This window comes from Oncorhynchus masou, chromosome 31 (genome assembly GCF_036934945.1).
Source record: "Oncorhynchus masou masou isolate Uvic2021 chromosome 31, UVic_Omas_1.1, whole genome shotgun sequence".
Taxonomy (NCBI): Eukaryota; Metazoa; Chordata; class Actinopteri; order Salmoniformes; family Salmonidae; genus Oncorhynchus; species Oncorhynchus masou.
Genome location: NC_088242.1, coordinates 101017082 through 101037619, shown reverse-complemented (window position 1 = coordinate 101037619; position 20538 = coordinate 101017082). Strand labels below are relative to the sequence as shown.

Genomic DNA, 20538 nt, shown 5'->3' with positions numbered 1-20538 from the left:
AGGGAGGTACAGGAAAAAAAGGCCATGGTGGCTAAGTAAATACAATATAGCAAGTAAAACACTGGAATGGTAGATTTGCAGTGGAAGAATGTGCAAAGTAGAAATAAAAAATAATGGGGTGCAAAGGAGCAAAATAAATAAATAAATAAATACAGTAGGGAAAGAGGTAGTTGTTTGGGCTAAATTATAGGTGGGCTATGTACAGGTGCAGTAATCTGTGAGCTGCTCTGACAGCTGGTGCTTAAAGCTAGTGAGGGAGATAAGTGTTTCCAGTTTCAGAGATTTTTGTAGTTCACCCCAGTCATTGGCAGCAGAGAACTGGACGGAGAGGCAGCCAAAGAAAGAATTAGTTTTGAGGGTGACCAGAGAGATATACCTGCTGGAGCGTGTGCTACAGGTGGGTGATGCTATGGTGACCAGCGAGCTGAGATAAGGGGGGACTTTACATAGCAGGGTCTTGTAGATGACATGGAGCCAGTGGGTTTGGCGACGAGAATGAATCGAGGGCCAGCCAACGAGAGCGTACAGGTCGCAATGGTGGGTATTTTTTGGGGCTTTGGTGACAAAACAGATGGCACTGTGATAGACTGCATCCAATTTGTTGAGTAGGGTATTGGAGGCTATTTTGTAAATGACATCGCCAAAGTCGAGGATTGGTAGGATGGTCAGTTTTACAAGGGTATGTTTGGCAGCATGAGTGAAGGATGCTTTGTTGCGAAATAGGAAGCCAATTCTCGATTTAACTTTGGATTGGAGATGTTTGATGTGCGTCTGGAAGGAGAGTTTACAGTCTAACCAGATGTAAGAGAATAACTTTAGACCGTCCCTTCGCCCATACCCGGGCGCGAACCAGGGACCCTCTGCACACATCAACAACAGTCACCCTCGAAGCATCATTACCCATCGCTCCACAAAAGCCGCGGCCCTTGCAGAGCAAGGGGAACCACTACTTCAAGGTCTCAGAGCAAGTGACGTCACCGATTGAAATGCTATTTAGTGCGCACCACCGCTAACTAAGCTAGCCGTTTCACATCCGTTACACTCAACGCCCTTTTGACCTCCTCCTTTTCCGCTGCAACCAGTGATCCGGGTCAACAGCATCAATGTAACAGTATAACTTTAGACTGTCCCTTTGCCCATACCCGGGCACGAACCAGGGACCCTCTGCACACATCAACAACAGTCACCTTCGAAGCATCGTTACCCATCGCTCCACAAAAGCCGCAGCCCTTGCAGAGCAAGGGGAACTACTACCTCAAGGTCTCAGAGCAAGTGACGTCACTGATTGAAACACTATTTAGTGTGCACCACCGCTAACTAAGCTAGCGTTTCACATCCGTTACACAGACACCTAAGTATTTGTAGTTGTCCACTTATTCTAAGTCAGAGCCGTCCAGAGTAGTGATGTTGGACAGGCGGGCAGGTGCAGGCAGCGATCGGTTGAAGAGCATGCATTTAGTTTTACTTGTATTCAAGAGCAATTGGAGGCCACGGAAGGAGAGTTGTATGGCATTGAAGCTTGCCTGGAGGGTTGTTAACACAGTGTCCAAAGAAGGGCCAGAAGTATACAGAATGGTGTCGTCTGCGTAGAGGTGGATCAGAGACTCACCAGCAGAAAGAGCGACATCATTGATGTATACAGAGAAGAGAGTCGGTCCAAGAATTGAACCCTGTGGCACCCCCATAGAGACTGCCAGAGGTCCGGACAGCAGACCCTCCGATTTGACACACTGAACACTATCAGAGAAGTAGTTGGTGAACCAGGCGAGGCAATCATTTGAGAAACCAAGGCTGTCGAATCTGCCGATGAGAATGTGGTGATTGACAGAGTCGAAAGCCTTGGCCAGATCAATGAATACGGCTGCACAGTAATGTTTCTTATCGATGGTGGTTAAGATATCGTTTAGGACCTTGAGCGTGGCTGAGGTGCACCCATGACCAGCTTTGAAACCAGATTGCATAGCAGAGAAGGTATGGTGAGATTTGAAATGGTCGGTAATCTGTTTGTTGACTTGGCTTTCGAAGACCTTAGAAAGGCAGGGTAGGATAAATATAGGTCTGGAGCAGTTTGGGTCAAGAGTGTCCCCCCCTTTGAAGAGGGGGATGACCGCAGCTGCTTTCCAATCTTTGGGAATCTCAGACGACACGAAAGAGAGGTTGAACAGGCTAGTAATAGGGGTGGCAACAATTTCGGCAGATCATTTTAGAAAGAGAGGGTCCAGATTGTCTAGCCCAGGCTGATTTGTAGGGATCCAGATTTTGCAGCTCTTTCAGAACATCAGCTGACTGAATTTGGGAGAAGGAGAAATGGCGAAGGCTTGTGCGAGTTGCTGTGGGGGGTGCAGTGCTGTTGACCGGGGTAGGGGTAGCCAGGTGGAAAGCATGGCCAGCCGTAGAAAAATGCTTATTGAAATTCTCAATTATAGTGGATTTATCAGTGGTGACAGTGTTTCCTATCTTCAGTGCAGTGGACAGCTGGGAGGAGGTGTTCTTATTCTCCATGGACTTTACAGTGTCCCAGAACTTTTTTGAGTTCGTGTTGCAGGAAGCAAATTTCTGCTTGAAAAAGCTAGCCTTGGCTTTTCTAACTGCCTGTGTATAGTGGTTATGTTAAACATAAACATACTGGTAATACAACGTTCATTTGAAAATAGTGTAAAAAAAGTATAATGTAATGGCAAAGCACTAGAATACTCTCATAACATCTATAAACAGTCATAGTCAATAAATGCTATCTATAATACACAATCCCAATCTCTTTGATAACACTCAAAATTAGGTTTACTGTTATCAACGTTTAAAGCATTTGCATTATTTAATACATACACTAGATGGGGTGCTTGTACTCCATGTAATGTTGTAGTCGTCCGTGTGGTCCAGAAGTAAAGAGTTCCCCGCCCTGGTTGCAATTACACAGAGCCCGCCAGTATCCCAAGATTCCGCTGTTTCCGCTTTTACCTCGCCGATTCCAGAGTTGGTACTGGAGGCAGTGGTGTGTTGGTCGTCACTAGTTACCACAGCCATAAAGTCATTATTATGGCCAAAACGAGCCTATTTCTACAAGTTATATCCTTAAATATGTTTTTAAACCTAACCACACTGGTGACATGATTAACCTTTAAATTAAGACCAAAAAGGGAATTTTTAATAAAAAAAACGATATATAGCCAATTTTGACTTTGTGGTTGGGGTAACTAATGACAACTGATGCGTGTTCTGCTCGCTTCTATCCATTATATGGTGGATGATGGCCGCTTCAAAGCCTGTCGAGTCGCAGTCCGGGAGCGGTTTCCCCCGCTGGCAGCTGGCCCTTCTGGTCGGAACCCCCATAGTGCTGGGTGTAGGAGCTGTTTACCTGTGGAAACGAAACAAGACGAAGGACACACCGGGGAAAAGCAATGGGGAACGGACAACTCCAGAAGGCAGCGCCAACCCCGTCCAGGGCCAAGGAGCCCGTTGCGAGCAGGAGGACATGGTATGACTCTCAACCACTCCTAGATATCACTCTGGCGTACAGCTTTCTGGCGTACATGGGTACGATAACACAATCATTTTTATTTGGAGTATGATTTTATCAATACCGAAATACATTCAAGGGCACAGGTCGCACCTGCATTTAGTGGTTGGTTGGTAAAGGTTTACAATTTAGGTTACTCATTTAGTTAACTAGTTAGAAAATGTCGCCACAGACAGGCATGTATTACCGTTCCTATCCACAGCAGTATTCAGCGTGACCAAAAACACGTATGTACTTAATAACTAGCTAGTTCTTAAAACGGGGGCAGGCTAGACATTTCAGGTTAGGTGAGTTGCCAAACTAGCTTTGTTACTGTTGGCTAGTTCTCTTGCCAGAAGTTACCGACCCCAACCGTGCATGGTTAGCCACGTTTTTTATTTCATCTTTATTTAACCAGGTAGGCTAGTTGAGAACAAGTTCTCATTTACAACTGCGACCTGGCCAAGATAAAGCAAAGCAGTGCAGCACAAACAACACAGAGTTACACATGGAGTAAAACAAAAAATACAGTCAATAATACAATATAAAAAGTCTTTAAACAGTGTGTGCAAATAAGGTAAGATAAGGGAGGTAAGGCACTAAATTGACCATGATGGTGAAGTAATTACAATTAACCAATTAAACACTGGAGTGATAGATGTGCAGAAGATGAATGTGCTGGCACAGATACTGGGTTGCAAAGGAGCAAGATGAATTAATAAATAAATACAATATGAGGATGAAGTAGTTGGCTGGGCTGTTTACAGATGTGCTATGTACAGGTGCAGTGATCTGTGAGCTGCACCATTTTTGCAGTTTGTTCCAGTCATTGGAGACAGAGAACTGGAAGGAGAGGCGGCCGAAGGAGGAATTGGCTTTGGGGGTGACCAGTGAGATATACCTGCTGGAGAGCGTGCTACGGGTGGGTGCTGTTATGGTGACCAGTGAGCTGAGATAAGGCGGGGCTTTACCTAGCAGAGACTTGTAGATAACCTGTAGGTTAGGCGACGAGTATGAATCGAGGGCCAGCCAACGAGAGTGTACAATGGTGGGTAGTATATTGGGCTTTGGTGACAAAACGGATGGCACTGTGAAAACACTGCATCCAATTAGTTGAGTAGAGTGTTGGAGGCTATTTTGTAAATGACATCGCCGAAGTCGAGGATGGGCAGGATGGTCAGTTTTACGAGGGAATGTTTGGCAGCATTGAGTGAAGGAGGCTTTGATGCAAAATAGGAAGAGTTCAGTACAGTTACGTATTATTGTGGATAGTCAGGTTAATATAATAGACAATCGCTAATCAATATGAACGTTCTACATCAATGACCATGTTATTTTTGCGAGTTTGGACAGATCAAGTTTGTATGTGAAAACTATATATAAGATGCATACTGGATAAGATCTTGAACTAGAACTGTATTAATTTAGGGGAATGTCAAATACACATGAAACATTCATGGTCATTTAGCTGGCTTGCCATTTAATAGCTAATTTGTCCTGGGAGATGAACATTGGTTTGTTATTCTACCTGAAATGCATATGGTCCTTTTTTGTTGTTGCTGGATCTTTGAACTTTGACCGGGAGGCTCGGCATCGAGCAATCCTGTTCTGAACCAATGCATTCTAACAGTATATAACAAATACAGGGCATTCTAACAGTATATAACAAATACAGGGCATTCTAACAGTATATAACAAATACAGGGCATTCTAACAGTATATAACAAATACAGGGCATTCTAACAGTATATAACAAATACAGGGCATTCTAACAGTATATAACAAATACAGGGCATTCTAACAGTATATAACAAATACAGGGCATTCTAACAGTATATAACAAATACAGGGCATTCTAACAGTATATAACAAATACAGGGCATTCTAACAGTATAACAAATACAGGGCATTCTAACAGTATATAACAAATACAGGGCATTCTAACAGTATATAACAAATACAGGGCATTCTAACAGTATATAACAAATACAGGGCATTCTAACAGTATAACAAATACAGGGCATTCTAACAGTATATAACAAATACAGGGCATTCTAACAGTATAACAAATACAGGGCATTCTAACAGTATATAACAAATACAGGGCATTCTAACAGTATATAACAAATACAGGGCATTCTAACAGTGTATAACAAATACAGGGCATTCTAACAGTATATAACAAATACAGGGCATTCTAACAGTATATAACAAATACAGGGCATTCTAACAGTATATAACAAATACAGGGCATTCTAACAGTATATAACAAATACAGGGCATTCTAACAGTATATAACAAATACAGGGCATTCTAACAGTATATAACAAATACAGGGCATTCTAACAGTATATAACAAATACAGGGCATTCTAACAGTATATAACAAATACAGGGCATTCTAACAGTATATAACAAATACAGGGCATTCTAACAGTATATAACAAATACAGGGCATTCTAACAGTATATAACAAATACAGGGCATTCTAACAGTATATAACAAATACAGGGCATTCTAACAGTATATAACAAATACAGGGCATTCTAACAGTATATAACAAATACAGGGCATTCTAACAGTATTCAAACCCCTTGACTTTTTACTATTTTTTAAAATTTATTTTACGTTACAGCCTTATTCTAAAATTGATTAAATCATTTTCCCCCTCATCAATCTACACACAATACCCCATAATGACATCACAATACCCCATAATGACAAAGCAAAAAAAGTTAAAATAAAAAAAGTTTGGTAATTAATCAAAATAAATCAAACTGAAATATTACATTTACATAAGTATTCAGACCCTTTACTCTGTTCTTTGTGGAAGCACTTTTGGCTGTGATTACAGCCTCAAGTCTTCTTGGGTATGACTGTACAAGCTTGGCACACCTGTATTTGGGGAGTTTCTTCCATTCTTCTCTGCAGATCCTCTCAAGCTCTGTCAGGTTGGATGGGGATCGCTGCTGCACAGCTATTTTAGGTCTCTCCAGAGACGTTAGACCGGGTTCAAGTCCGGGATCTGGCTGGGCCACTCAAGGATATTCAGAGACTTGTCCCGAGATCGCTCCTGCGTTGTCTTGGCTGTGTGCTTAGGGTCATTGTCCTGTTGGAAGGTGAACCTTCGCCCCAATCTGAGGTCCTGTGCGCTCTGGAGCAGGTTTTCATTATTGTATTTCAGTTTTTTTTTTGCCATACATTTCTAAAACCCTGTTTTTGCTTTGTCCTTATGGGGTATTGTGTGTGGAGTTGTTTTTATTTAATACATTTTAGAATAAGGCTGTAATGTAACAATGTGGAACAAGTCTAGAGGTCTGAATACTTTCCGAAGGCACTGTATGCTATGGCAATAAATATATATTTTGGTTGTTTATGAAGGGTTTTAGGTATTTATTTGAATTAGTTTGTTACTGTAGGCTGTAGGGTAAATCTATTTATTTAATTAAAACTTTATTTGACTAGGCAAGTCAGTTAAGAACAAATTATTATTTACAATGACGGCCTACACCAGCCAAACCCTAACCAGGTTGACGCTGGGCCAATTGTGTGTCGTCCTAGGCGACTCCCGATCACGGCCGGTTGTGATACAGCCCAGGATCGAACCAGGATCTGTAGTGACGCCTCTAGCACTGAATCAGTGCCTTAGACCGCTGCTCCACTCGGGAGCCCTATAAATTAAATCACTTCTTGACAGTATCTCTATGTACAGGGAGTACCAGGTAATAACATGACTATATACAGGGAGTACCAGGTAATAACATGGCTATATACGGGGAGTACCAGGTAATAACATGGCTATATCCGAGGAGTACCAGGTAATAACATGGCTTTATACAGGAAATACCAGGTAATAACATGGCTATATACAGGAAGTACCAGGTAATAACATGGCTATATACAGGAAGTACCAGGTAATAACATGGTTATATACAGGAAATACCAGGTAATAACATGGCTATATACAGGAAGTACCAGGTAATAACATGGCTATATACAGGAAGTACCAGGTAATAACATGGTTATATACAGGAAATACCAGGTAATAACATGGCTATATACAGGAAGTACCAGGTAATAACATGGCTATATACAGGAAGTACCAGGTAATAACATGGCTATGTACAGGAAATACCAGGTAATAACATGGCTATATACAGGTAGTACCAGGTAATAACATGGTTATATACGGGGAGTACCAGGTAATAACATGGCTATATACAGGGAGTAACAGGTAATAACATGGCTATGTACAGGGAGTACCAGGTAATAACATGGCTGGATACGGGGAGTACCAGGTAGTAACATGACTATATACAGGGAGTACCAGGTAATAACATGGCTACATACAGGGAGTACCAGGTAATAACATGGCTATATACAGGGAGTACCAGGTAATAACATGGCTATATACAGGGAGTACCAGGTAATAACATGGCTATATACAGGGAGTACCAGGTAATAACATGACTATATACAGGGAGTACCAGGTAATAACATGACTATATACAGGGAGTACCAGGTAATAACATGGCTATATACAGGGAGTACCAGGTAATAACATGGCTATATACAGGGAGTACCAGGTAATAACATGGCTATATACAGGGAGTAACAGGTAATAACATGGCTATGTACAGGGAGTACCAGGTAATAACATGGCTGGATACGGGGAGGACCAGGAAATATCATGGCTGGATACGGGGAGTACCAGGTAGTAACATGACTATATACGGGGAGTACCAGGTAATAACATGGCTATATACGGGGAGTACCAGGTAATAACATGGCTGGATACGGGGAGTACCAGGTAATAACATGGTTATATACGGGGAGTACCAGGTAATAACATGGCTATATACGGGGAGTACCAGGTAATAACATGGCTATATACGGGGAGTACCAGGTAATAACATGGCTATATACGGGGAGTACCAGGTAATAACATGGCTATATACGGGGGAGTACCATGTAATAACATGGCTATATACGGGGAGTACCAGGTAATAACATGGCTATATACGGGGAGTACCAGGTAATAACATGGCTATATACGGGGAGTACCAGGTAATAACATGGCTATATACGGGGAGTACCAGGTAATAACATGGCTATATACGGGGAGTACCAGGTAATAACATGGCTATATACGGGGAGTACCAGGTAATAACATGGCTATATACGGGGAGTACCAGGTAATAACATGGCTATATACGGGAGTACCAGGTAATAACATGGCTATATACGGGAGTACCAGGTAATAACATGGCTGGATATGGGGAGTACCCGGTAATAACATGGCTATATACGGGGAGTACCAGGTAATAACATGGCTATATACGGGGAGTACCAGGTAATAACATGGCTATATAAATGGAGTACCAGGTAATAACATGGCTATATACAGGGAGTACCAGGTAATAACATGGCTATATACGGGGAGTACCAGGAAATAACATGGCTGGATATGGGGAGTACCCGGTAATAACATGGCTATATACGGGGAGTACCAGGTAATAACATGGCTGGATACGGGGAGTACCAGGTAATAACATGGCTATATACGGGGAGTACCAGGTAATAACATGGCTATATACGGGGAGTACCAGGTAATAACATGGCTATATACGGGGAGTACCAGGTAATAACATGGCTGGATACGGGGAGTACCCGGTAATAACATGGCTATATACGGGGAGTACCAGGTAATAACATGGCTATATACGGGGAGTACCAGGTAATAACATGGCTGGATATGGGGAGTACCCGGTAATAACATGGCTATATACGGGGAGTACCAGGTAATAACATGGCTGGATACGGGGAGTACCAGGTAATAACATGGCTATATACGGGAGTACCAGGTAATAACATGGCTATATACGGGAGTACCAGGTAATAACATGGCTATATACGGGGAGTACCAGGTAATAACATGGCTGGATACGGGGAGTACCCGGTAATAACATGGCTATATACGGGGAGTACCAGATAATAACATGGCTATATACGGGAGTACCAGGTAATAACATGGCTATATACGGGGAGTACCAGGTAATAACATGGCTATATACGGGGAGTACCAGGTAATAACATGGCTATATAAATGGAGTACCAGGTAATAACATGGCTATATACAGGGAGTACCAGGTAATAACATGGCTATATACGGGGAGTACCAGGTAATAACATGGCTGGATATGGGGAGTACCCGGTAATAACATGGCTATATACGGGGAGTACCAGGTAATAACATGGCTGGATACGGGGAGTACCAGGTAATAACATGGCTATATAAATGGAGTACCAGGTAATAACATGGCTATATACAGGGAGTACCAGGTAATAACATGGCTATATACAGGGAGTACCAGGTAATAACATGGCTATATACGGGGAGTACCAGGTAATAACATGGCTATATACGGGGAGTACCAGGTAATAACATGGCTATATACGGGGAGTACCAGGTAATAACATGGCTGGATATGGGGAGTACCCGGTAATAACATGGCTATATACGGGGAGTACCAGGTAATAACATGGCTATATAAATGGAGTACCAGGTAATAACATGGCTATATACAGGGAGTACCAGGTAATAACATGGCTATATACGGGGAGTACCAGGTAATAACACGGCTATGTACGGGGAGGACCAGGTAATAACACGGCTATGTACGGGGAGGACCAGGTAATAACACGGCTATGCGGGGAGGACCAGGTAATAACACGGCTATGTACGGGGAGGACCAGGTAATAACACGGCTATGCGGGGAGGACCAGGTAATAACACGGCTATGTACGGGGAGGACCAGGTAATAACACGGCTATGCGGGAGTACCAGGTAATAACACGGCTATGCGGGAGTACCAGGTAATAACATGGCTATGTACGGGGAGTACCAGGTAATAACATGGTTATGTACGGGGAGTACCAGGTAATAACATGGTTATTTACACGGAGTACCAGGTAATAACACGGCTATGTACGGGGAGGACCAGGTAATAACACGGCTATGTACGGGGAGTACCAGGTAATAACACGGCTATGCGGGAGTACCAGGTAATAACACGGCTATGTACGGGGAGTACCAGGTAATAACACGGCTATGTACGGGGAGTACCAGGTAATAACACGGCTATGTACGGGGAGTACCAGGCAATAACACGGCTATGCGGGAGTACCAGGTAATAACACGGCTATGTACGGTGAGTACCAGGTAATAACACGGCTGGATACGGGGAGGACCAGGTAATAACATGGCTATATACGGGGAGTACCAAGTAATAACATGGCTATGTACGGGGGATACGGGGGGTACCAGGTAATAACACGGCTATGTACGGGGAGTACCAGGTAATAACATGGCTATATATGGGGAGTACCAGGTAATAACATGGCTATGTACGGGGGATACGGGGGGTACCAGGTAATAACACGGCTATGTACAGGGAGTACCAGGCAATAACATGGCTATATATGGGGAGTACCAGGTAATAACTTGGCTATATACGGGGAGTACCAGGTAATAACATGGCTATATACTGGGAGTACCAGGTAATAACATGGCTATATACAGGGAGGTAATAACATGGCTATATACGGGGAGTACCAGGTAATAACATGGCTATATACAGGGAGGTAATAACATGGCTATATACGGGGAGTACCAGGTAATAACATGGCTGGATACGGGGAGTACCAGGTAATAACATGGCTATGTACAGGGAGTACCAGTTAATTATTTTTTATTTTTTTATTTTACCTTTATTTAACCAGGCAAGTCAGTTAAGAACAAATTCTTATTTTCAATGACGGCCTGGGAACACTGGGTTAACTGCCTGTTCAGGGGCAGAACGACAGATTTGTACCTTGTCAGCTCGGGGTTTGAACTTAACCTTCCGGTTACTAGTCCAACGCTCTAACCACTAGGCTACCCTGCATGGCTATGTATGGGGGAGTACCAGTTAATAACATGACTATGCGGGGGTACAAGGTAATAACATGGCTATGTACGGGGGGTACCAGGTAATAACATGGCTATGTCGGGGGGTACCAGGTAATAACATGGCTATGTTATGTACAGGGAGTACCAGGTAATAACATGGCTATGTACGGGGGGGTACCAGGTAATAACATGGCTATATACGGGGAGTACCAGGTAATAACATGGCTATATACGGGGAGTACCAGGTAATAACATGGCTGGATATGGGGAGTACCCGGTAATAACATGGCTATATACGGGGAGTACCAGGTAATAACATGGCTGGATACGGGGAGTACCAGGTAATAACATGGCTATATACGGGGAGTACCAGGTAATAACATGGCTATATACGGGGAGTACCAGGTAATAACATGGCTATATACGGGGAGTACCAGGTAATAACATGGCTGGATACGGGGAGTACCCGGTAATAACATGGCTATATACGGGGAGTACCAGATAATAACATGGCTATATACGGGAGTACCAGGTAATAACATGGCTATATACGGGGAGTACCAGGTAATAACATGGCTATATACGGGGAGTACCAGGTAATAACATGGCTATATAAATGGAGTACCAGGTAATAACATGGCTATATACAGGGAGTACCAGGTAATAACATGGCTATATACGGGGAGTACCAGGTAATAACATGGCTGGATATGGGGAGTACCCGGTAATAACATGGCTATATACGGGGAGTACCAGGTAATAACATGGCTGGATACGGGGAGTACCAGGTAATAACATGGCTATATAAATGGAGTACCAGGTAATAACATGGCTATATACAGGGAGTACCAGGTAATAACATGGCTATATACAGGGAGTACCAGGTAATAACATGGCTATATACGGGGAGTACCAGGTAATAACATGGCTATATACGGGGAGTACCAGGTAATAACATGGCTATATACGGGGAGTACCAGGTAATAACATGGCTGGATATGGGGAGTACCCGGTAATAACATGGCTATATACGGGGAGTACCAGGTAATAACATGGCTATATAAATGGAGTACCAGGTAATAACATGGCTATATACAGGGAGTACCAGGTAATAACATGGCTATATACGGGGAGTACCAGGTAATAACACGGCTATGTACGGGGAGGACCAGGTAATAACACGGCTATGTACGGGGAGGACCAGGTAATAACACGGCTATGTACGGGGAGGACCAGGTAATAACACGGCTATGTACGGGGAGGACCAGGTAATAACACGGCTATGTACGGGGAGGACCAGGTAATAACACGGCTATGTACGGGGAGGACCAGGTAATAACACGGCTATGTACGGGGAGTACCAGGTAATAACACGGCTATGTACGGGGAGTACCAGGTAATAACATGGCTATGTACGGGGAGTACCAGGTAATAACATGGTTATGTACGGGGAGTACCAGGTAATAACATGGTTATTTACACGGAGTACCAGGTAATAACACGGCTATGTACGGGGAGGACCAGGTAATAACACGGCTATGTACGGGGAGTACCAGGTAATAACACGGCTATGTACGGGGAGTACCAGGTAATAACACGGCTATGTACGGGGAGTACCAGGTAATAACACGGCTATGTACGGGGAGTACCAGGTAATAACACGGCTATGTACGGGGAGTACCAGGCAATAACACGGCTATGTACGGGGAGTACCAGGTAATAACACGGCTATGTACGGTGAGTACCAGGTAATAACACGGCTGGATACGGGGAGGACCAGGTAATAACATGGCTATATACGGGGAGTACCAAGTAATAACATGGCTATGTACGGGGGTACCAGGTAATAACACGGCTATGTACGGGGAGTACCAGGTAATAACATGGCTATATATGGGGAGTACCAGGTAATAACATGGCTATGTACGGGGGATACGGGGGGTACCAGGTAATAACACGGCTATGTACAGGGAGTACCAGGCAATAACATGGCTATATATGGGGAGTACCAGGTAATAACTTGGCTATATACGGGGAGTACCAGGTAATAACATGGCTATATACTGGGAGTACCAGGTAATAACATGGCTATATACAGGGAGGTAATAACATGGCTATATACGGGGAGTACCAGGTAATAACATGGCTATATACAGGGAGGTAATAACATGGCTATATACGGGGAGTACCAGGTAATAACATGGCTGGATACGGGGAGTACCAGGTAATAACATGGCTATGTACAGGGAGTACCAGTTAATTTTTTTTTTTTTTTTTAATTTTACCTTTATTTAACCAGGCAAGTCAGTTAAGAACAAATTCTTATTTTCAATGACGGCCTGGGAACACTGGGTTAACTGCCTGTTCAGGGGCAGAACGACAGATTTGTACCTTGTCAGCTCGGGGGTTTGAACTCGCAACCTTCCGGTTACTAGTCCAACGCTCTAACCACTAGGCTACCCTGCATGGCTATGTACGGGGAGTACCAGTTAATAACATGACTATGTACGGGGGGTACAAGGTAATAACATGGCTATGTACGGGGGGGGTACCAGGTAATAACATGGCTATGTACGGGGGGGTACCAGGTAATAACATGGCTATGTTATGTACAGGGAGTACCAGGTAATAACATGGCTATGTACGGGGGGGTACCAGGTAATAACATGGCTATGTACAGGGAGTACCAGGTAATGACACGGCTATGTACGGGGGGGTACCAGGTAATAACATGACTGGATACGGGGAGGACCAGGTAATAACATGGCTATGTACGGGGGGGGGTACCAGGTATTAACATGGCTATGTACGGGGGGGGGGGTACCAGGTAATAACACGGCTATGTACGTGGAGTACCAGGTAATAACATGGCTATATACGGGGAGTACTAGGTAATAACATGGCTATGTACCAGGTATTTGAGGTAGTAGATATGTACATATAGGTAGGGATTAAGTGCCGAGGCATTGGATAGATAGTAAACAGTAATAGCAGCATATGTGATGAGTCAAAAGAGATTAGTGAAAAAAGGGTCAATGCAGATAACCAATAGCTACCCAGACTGACTATTTAACCAACTATTTAGCAGTCTTATAGCTTGGGGGTGGAAGCTGTTCAGGGTTTTGGTTTCAGACTTGGTGTGTCGGTATCGCTTGCTGTGCGGTAGCACAGAGAACAGTCTATGACTTGGGTGGCTGGAGTCTTTGATAATTTTTAGGGCCGTCCTCTAACACCGCCTGGTCCTGGATGGCAGGAGACTTGGCCACAGTGACGTCCTGGGCCGTACGCACGACCTTCTAGCGCCTTACGGTCAGATGACGAGCAAAAACAGATAAAGCAACACCTCCCAACGTCTCTCCCCTATTGGACCTAGATAGTTTGTGTATGTGTTGATATGTGGGCTGCTTTTTTTAATGTATGTAGTTCTGTCATTGAGCTGTTCTTGTCTTTAAATGTTCTGTATTATGTCATGTTTTGTGTGGACCACAGTAAGAGTAGCTGCTACTTTCGCAACAAGCTCTAATAGGGATCCTAATCAAAAGTGAAATTGTCTCAATTGTTTCAAGGCTAAAAAAATCCTTCTTTAACCTGTCTCTTCCACTTCATCTACACGGATCAAATTGGATTTAACAAGAGACATCATTCTGGGATCATAGCTTTTGCATGGATTCATCTGGTCAGTCTGTAATGGAAAGAGCAGGTGTTCTTAATGTTTTGTCCACTCATTGTAGATGGTAATGGTAACCTATGAGTTGTGAATCAGAACATGCCTCACAGCGATCCACATAGTTGTGCTTTTAATTTAATTGCTGTGGAAACAATGTGGCCATCAATTAACAATACAACATGGCAATCCTTTTTGTTCTCATGTGTTTCACCACTAACTCTGTCTCCCTCCCTTCCATCCTGTAGAGTCCTCTGGTCCGGGCCCAGGGTGCCACTAACTCTCCCTCCTTTCCATCCTGTAGAGTCCTCTGGACCGGGCCCAGGGTGCCACTAACTCTCCCTCCTTTCCATCCTGTAGAGTCCTCTGGACCGGGCCCAGGGTGCCACTAACTCTGTCTCCCTCCCTTCCATCCTGTAGAGTCCTCTGGACCGGGCCCAGGGTGCTAAGAACAAGGGTAACAAGTACTTCAAGGCTGGGAAGTATGAGCAGGCCATCCAGTGTTACACAGAGGCCATCGGTCTGTGTCCTAGAGACAACCAGACAGACCTGTCCACCTTCTACCAGAACAGAGCTGCTGCCTACGAACAGCAGGTTAGTGGCAACTATCACCTTGGCAACCATTCATTATAATGCTCTGTATGTGTTCATGTGGGTTTATAGCAGTGGAGGCTGGTGAGGGGAGGACAGCTCATAGTAATAGCTAGAATAGAATTGATGGAATGGTATCAAACACATGGAAACCAGACCACCACGTGTTTGATGCTGTTTCAGTGAAACCAGACCACCACGTGTTTGATGCTGTTTCAGTGAAACCAGACCACCACGTGTTTGATGCTGTTTCAGTGAAACCAGACCACCACGTGTTTGATGCTGTTTCCTCTGGTTTCCACGTGTCACCAGCCACCACGTGTTTATAGTTTAGAACTGTTGAATGCATGTGTGTCCCTGTGTGTTTGTGTGTGTTAACCACGTCTGTTTCCAGATGAAGTGGACAGAGGTGGTGCAGGACTGTACCCAGGCTGTAGTGATTAATCCACGCTACATAAAGGCCCTGTTCAGGAGGGCCAAGGCCCTGGAGAGACTGGACAACAAGAAGGAGTGCCTGGAAGGTACACACACACACACTGGATAACAAGAACTACATGGAAGGTAGACCCACACACACACACTGGATAACAAGAGGGAGTGCCTGGAAGGCGGGGCTTAGCTCAGACTTGTTACTGTTGACCAGAGTCCTATTCCCTATGTAGTGGACTACTTTAGACCAGAGCCCTATTCCCTATGTAGTGGACTACTTTAGACCAGAGCCCTATTCCCTATGTAGTGGACTACTTTAGACCAGAGCCCTATTCCCTATGTAGTGCACTACATTAGACCAGAGCCCTATTCCCTATATAGTGGACTACTTTAGACCAGGGCCCTATTCCCTATATAGTGGACTACATTAGACCAGGGCCCTATTCCCTATATAGTGCACTACTTTAGATCAGGGCCCTATCCCCTATATAGTACACTACAGTTGAGCCGTGTGGTCCCTGGTCAAATGTGCTTTATATAGGGAATAGAGTGACAGTTGGAACGTGATCTCCTTTAAAGGCACGTGATACCACAGCAGGTCAAGTAACAAGGGAACCCCCATATATTCCCTGTTCCTGTAGATGACAAGGGAACCCCCATATATTCCCTGTTCCTGTAGATGACAAGGGAACCCCCATATATTCCCTGTTCCTGTAGATGACAAGGGAACCCCCATATATTCCCTGTTCCTGTAGATGACAAGGGAACCCCCATATATTCCCTGTTCCTGTAGATGACAAGGGAACCCCCATATCCCCTGTTCCTGTAGATTACAAGGGAACCCCCATATCCCCCCCTCCTCCTGTTCCTGTAGATAACAAGGGAACCCCCATATATCCCCCCCTCCTGTTCCTGTAGATGTGACAGCGGTGTGTATCCTGGAGGCCTTCCAGAACCAGCAGAGTATGCTGCTAGCAGACAAAGTCCTAAAACTGCTGGGGAAGGAGAAGGCCAAAGACCAATACAAGGTGAGAGGATGTTCCAGCTCTCCTGCTGCTCCTTACTGAAGACATTGAGTAATGTTGCGTTTTAACTGCTCTGAAAGTTTCTCCTTCTCTGTTGGTCTGTGTAATCTGTGGGAAATATGTCTCTATGGTTATACATTTGGCAGGAGGTGAGGAAGTACATCTCTCAGAAATAAAGGAGCTTAAACTCGAGGAAATTCAACCAAGACAAAAAAGACAAAGCCGAGGACAAAGTCTACTTCGGTTGTACAGTCTGATACATCAGTCTTTACCCCCCTGTTGATAAGGGTGGGTTGGTTGTACAGTGATACATCAGTCTTTACCCCCCTGTTGATAAGGGTGGGTCGGTTGTACAGTGATACATCAGTCTTTACCCCCCTGTTGATAAGGGTGGGTCGGTTGTACAGTGATACATCAGTCTTTACCCCCTGTTGATAAGGGTGGGTCTGTTGTACAGTCTGATACATCAGTCTTTACCCCCCCTGTTGATAAGGGTGGGTCGGTTGTACAGTGATACATCAGTCTTTACCCCCTCCCTGCTGATATGGGTGGGTCTTTTGTACAGTCTGATACATCAGTCTTTACCCCCCTGTTGATAAGGGTGGGTCGGTTGTACAGTGATACATCAGTCTTTACCCCCCTGTTGATAAGGGTGGGTCGGTTGTACAGTGATACATCAGTCTTTACCCCCCTGTTGATAAGGGTGGGTCGGTTGTACAGTGATACATCAGTCTTTACCCCCCCCTGTTGATAAGGGTGGGTCGGTTGTACAGTGATACATCAGTCTTTACCCCCTGTTGATAAGGGTGGGTCGGTTGTACAGTGATACATCAGTCTTTACCCCCCTGTTGATAAGGGTGGGTCGGTTGTACAGTGATACATCAGTCTTTACCCCCCCCCCCGTTGATAAGGGTGGGTCGGTTGTACAGTGATACATCAGTCTTTACCCCCTGTTGATAAGGGTGGGTCGGTTGTACAGTGATACATCAGTCTTTACCCCCTGTTGATAAGGGTGGGTCGGTTGTACAGTGATACATCAGTCTTTACCCCCTGTTGATAAGGGTGGGTCGGTTGTACAGTCTGATACATCAGTCTTTACCCCCTGTTGATAAGGGTGGGTCGGTTGTACAGTGATACATCAGTCTTTACCCCCTGTTGATAAGGGTGGGTCGGTTGTACAGTCTGATACATCAGTCTTTACCCCCTGTTGATAAGGGTGGGTCGGTTGTACAGTGATACATCAGTCTTTACCCCCTGTTGATAAGGGTGGGTCGGTTGTACAGTGATACATCAGTCTTTACCCCCTGTTGATAAGGGTGGGTCGGTTGTACAGTCTGATACATCAGTCTTTACCCCCCTGTTGATAAGGGTGGGTCGGTTGTACAGTGATACATCAGTCTTTACCCCCCTGTTGATAAGGGTGGGTCGGTTGTACAGTGATACATCAGTCTTTACCCCCCTGTTGATAAGGGTGGGTCGGTTGTACAGTGATACATCAGTCTTTACCCCCCTGTTGATAAGGGTGGGTCCCCATCAGTCTTTACCCCCCTGTTGATAAGGGTGGGTCGGTTGTACAGTCTGATACATCAGTCTTTACCCCCCTGTTGATAAGGGTGGGTCGGTTGTACAGTGATACATCAGTCTTTACCCCCCTGTTGATAAGGGTGGGTCGGTTGTACAGTGATACATCAGTCTTTACCCCCCTGTTGATAAGGGTGGGTCGGTTGTACAGTGATACATCAGTCTTTACCCCCCTGTTGATAAGGGTGGGTCGGTTGTACAGTGATACATCAGTCTTTACCCCCCTGTTGATAAGGGTGGGTCGGTTGTACAGTGATACATCAGTCTTTACCCCCCTGTTGATAAGGGTGGGTCTGTTGTACAGTCTGATACATCAGTCTTTACCCCCCTGTTGATAAGGGTGGGTCGGTTGTACTCTTGGATAGGACAGTTATAATGTAAATTAGTGTCATAGACAACTGCTTGACAACGCCTTTCACAAGAAATTACCAATTTCAGAACACTTTCTTTACTGTCCGAGATGGGTAATTAAGTTCAGGGTAAATCACCAAAAAATAACATGACTTTTTGGCTTTTCAACACCATTGCCACTTTCTATACTTTGCCGAAATTACAAGAATGTTACACAACCTCCAGGGCGCCCTATTGTAGCGGGCATTGATGCAGTAACGGCCCACTATCTACTTCTGTTGACTTTTTTATTAGACCACTCGCAGAACAGCTCCCCTCCTTTGTAAAGGACACCAGCAGTATGGTCTCAGAACAGCTCCCCTCCTAAAGGACACCAGCAGTATGGTCTCAGAACAGCTCCCCTCCTAAAGGACACCAGCAGTATGGTCTCAGAACAGCTCCCCTCCTAAAGGACACCAGCAGTATGGTCTCAGAACAGCTCCCCTCCTGAAGGACACCAGCAGTATGGTCTCAGAACAGCTCCCCTCCTAAAGGACACCAGCAGTATGGTCTCAGAACAGCTCCCCTCCTAAAGGACACCAGCAGTATGGTCTCAGAACAGCTCCCCTCCTAAAGGACACCAGCAGTATGGTCTCAGAACAGCTCCCCTCCTAAAGGACACCAGCAGTATGGTTTCAGAACAGCTCCCCTCCTTTGTAAAGGACACCAGCAGTATGGTTTCAGCACTGCTCCCCTCCTTTGTAAAGGACACCAGCAGTATGGTTTCAGCACTGCTCCCCTCCTGAAGGACACCAGCAGTATGGTTTCAGCACTGCTCCCCTCCTAAAGGACACCAGCAGTATGGTCTCAGAACAGCTCCCCTCCTTTGTAAAGGACACCAGCAGTATGGTCTCAGAACAGCTCCCCTCCTAAAGGACACCAGCAGTATGGTCTCAGAACAGCTCCCCTCCTAAAGGACACCAGCAGTATGATCTCTATTTAATCTCTTGATCCTCTCCCTGAGAATACTTTGTTAGTTACTTTTGATGTTGAGTCATTATACACTAATATTCCACACGAGGGCGGTATTGAAGCTATGGAACATTTTCTTCTGCAATGTGACCCTAATGAACTACCTTCCAGTGCTGCATTATAACATTGTCTGAAATTGTACTCACAGACACAACTACTTCATGTTTCTAAATTATGTATTTATTCAGATGAAGGGTACTGCTATGGGATCCCCTATGGCTCCTAACTATGTTAATGTGTATGTGGGTTACATGGAGAAACAGTCAATTCTCAATCCTCTCAAATGTTTTCTTGCCTTACATCATTATTTGGAAACGGTATATTGATGATATTTTTGTTCTATGGAGGGGTGATGCAAAACAGCTCCAGGCGTTCCATGCTTTTCTTAACTCCTGTTCTGAGCATCTGAGATTTACTATGCAGTCTGACATACGTCAAAT

The 20538-nt window shown here is 44.6% G+C and overlaps 1 protein-coding gene across 1 annotated transcript in view; it reads left to right on the top strand.

Moving 5' to 3' along the window:
• The first annotated feature begins 2985 nt into the window (after positions 1 to 2985).
• LOC135524827 (mitochondrial import receptor subunit TOM70-like) overlaps positions 2986 to 20538 on the top strand; it is a 30043-nt gene continuing 12490 nt past the window's right edge. Inside the window, exons 1-4 of the mRNA XM_064952683.1 lie at positions 2986 to 3475; positions 15531 to 15704; positions 16096 to 16222; positions 17049 to 17158. Coding sequence (XP_064808755.1) covers positions 3245 to 3475; positions 15531 to 15704; positions 16096 to 16222; positions 17049 to 17158 — 642 coding nt within the window. The 5' untranslated portion in view covers positions 2986 to 3244. The remainder of the gene's footprint in view (positions 3476 to 15530; positions 15705 to 16095; positions 16223 to 17048; positions 17159 to 20538) is intronic.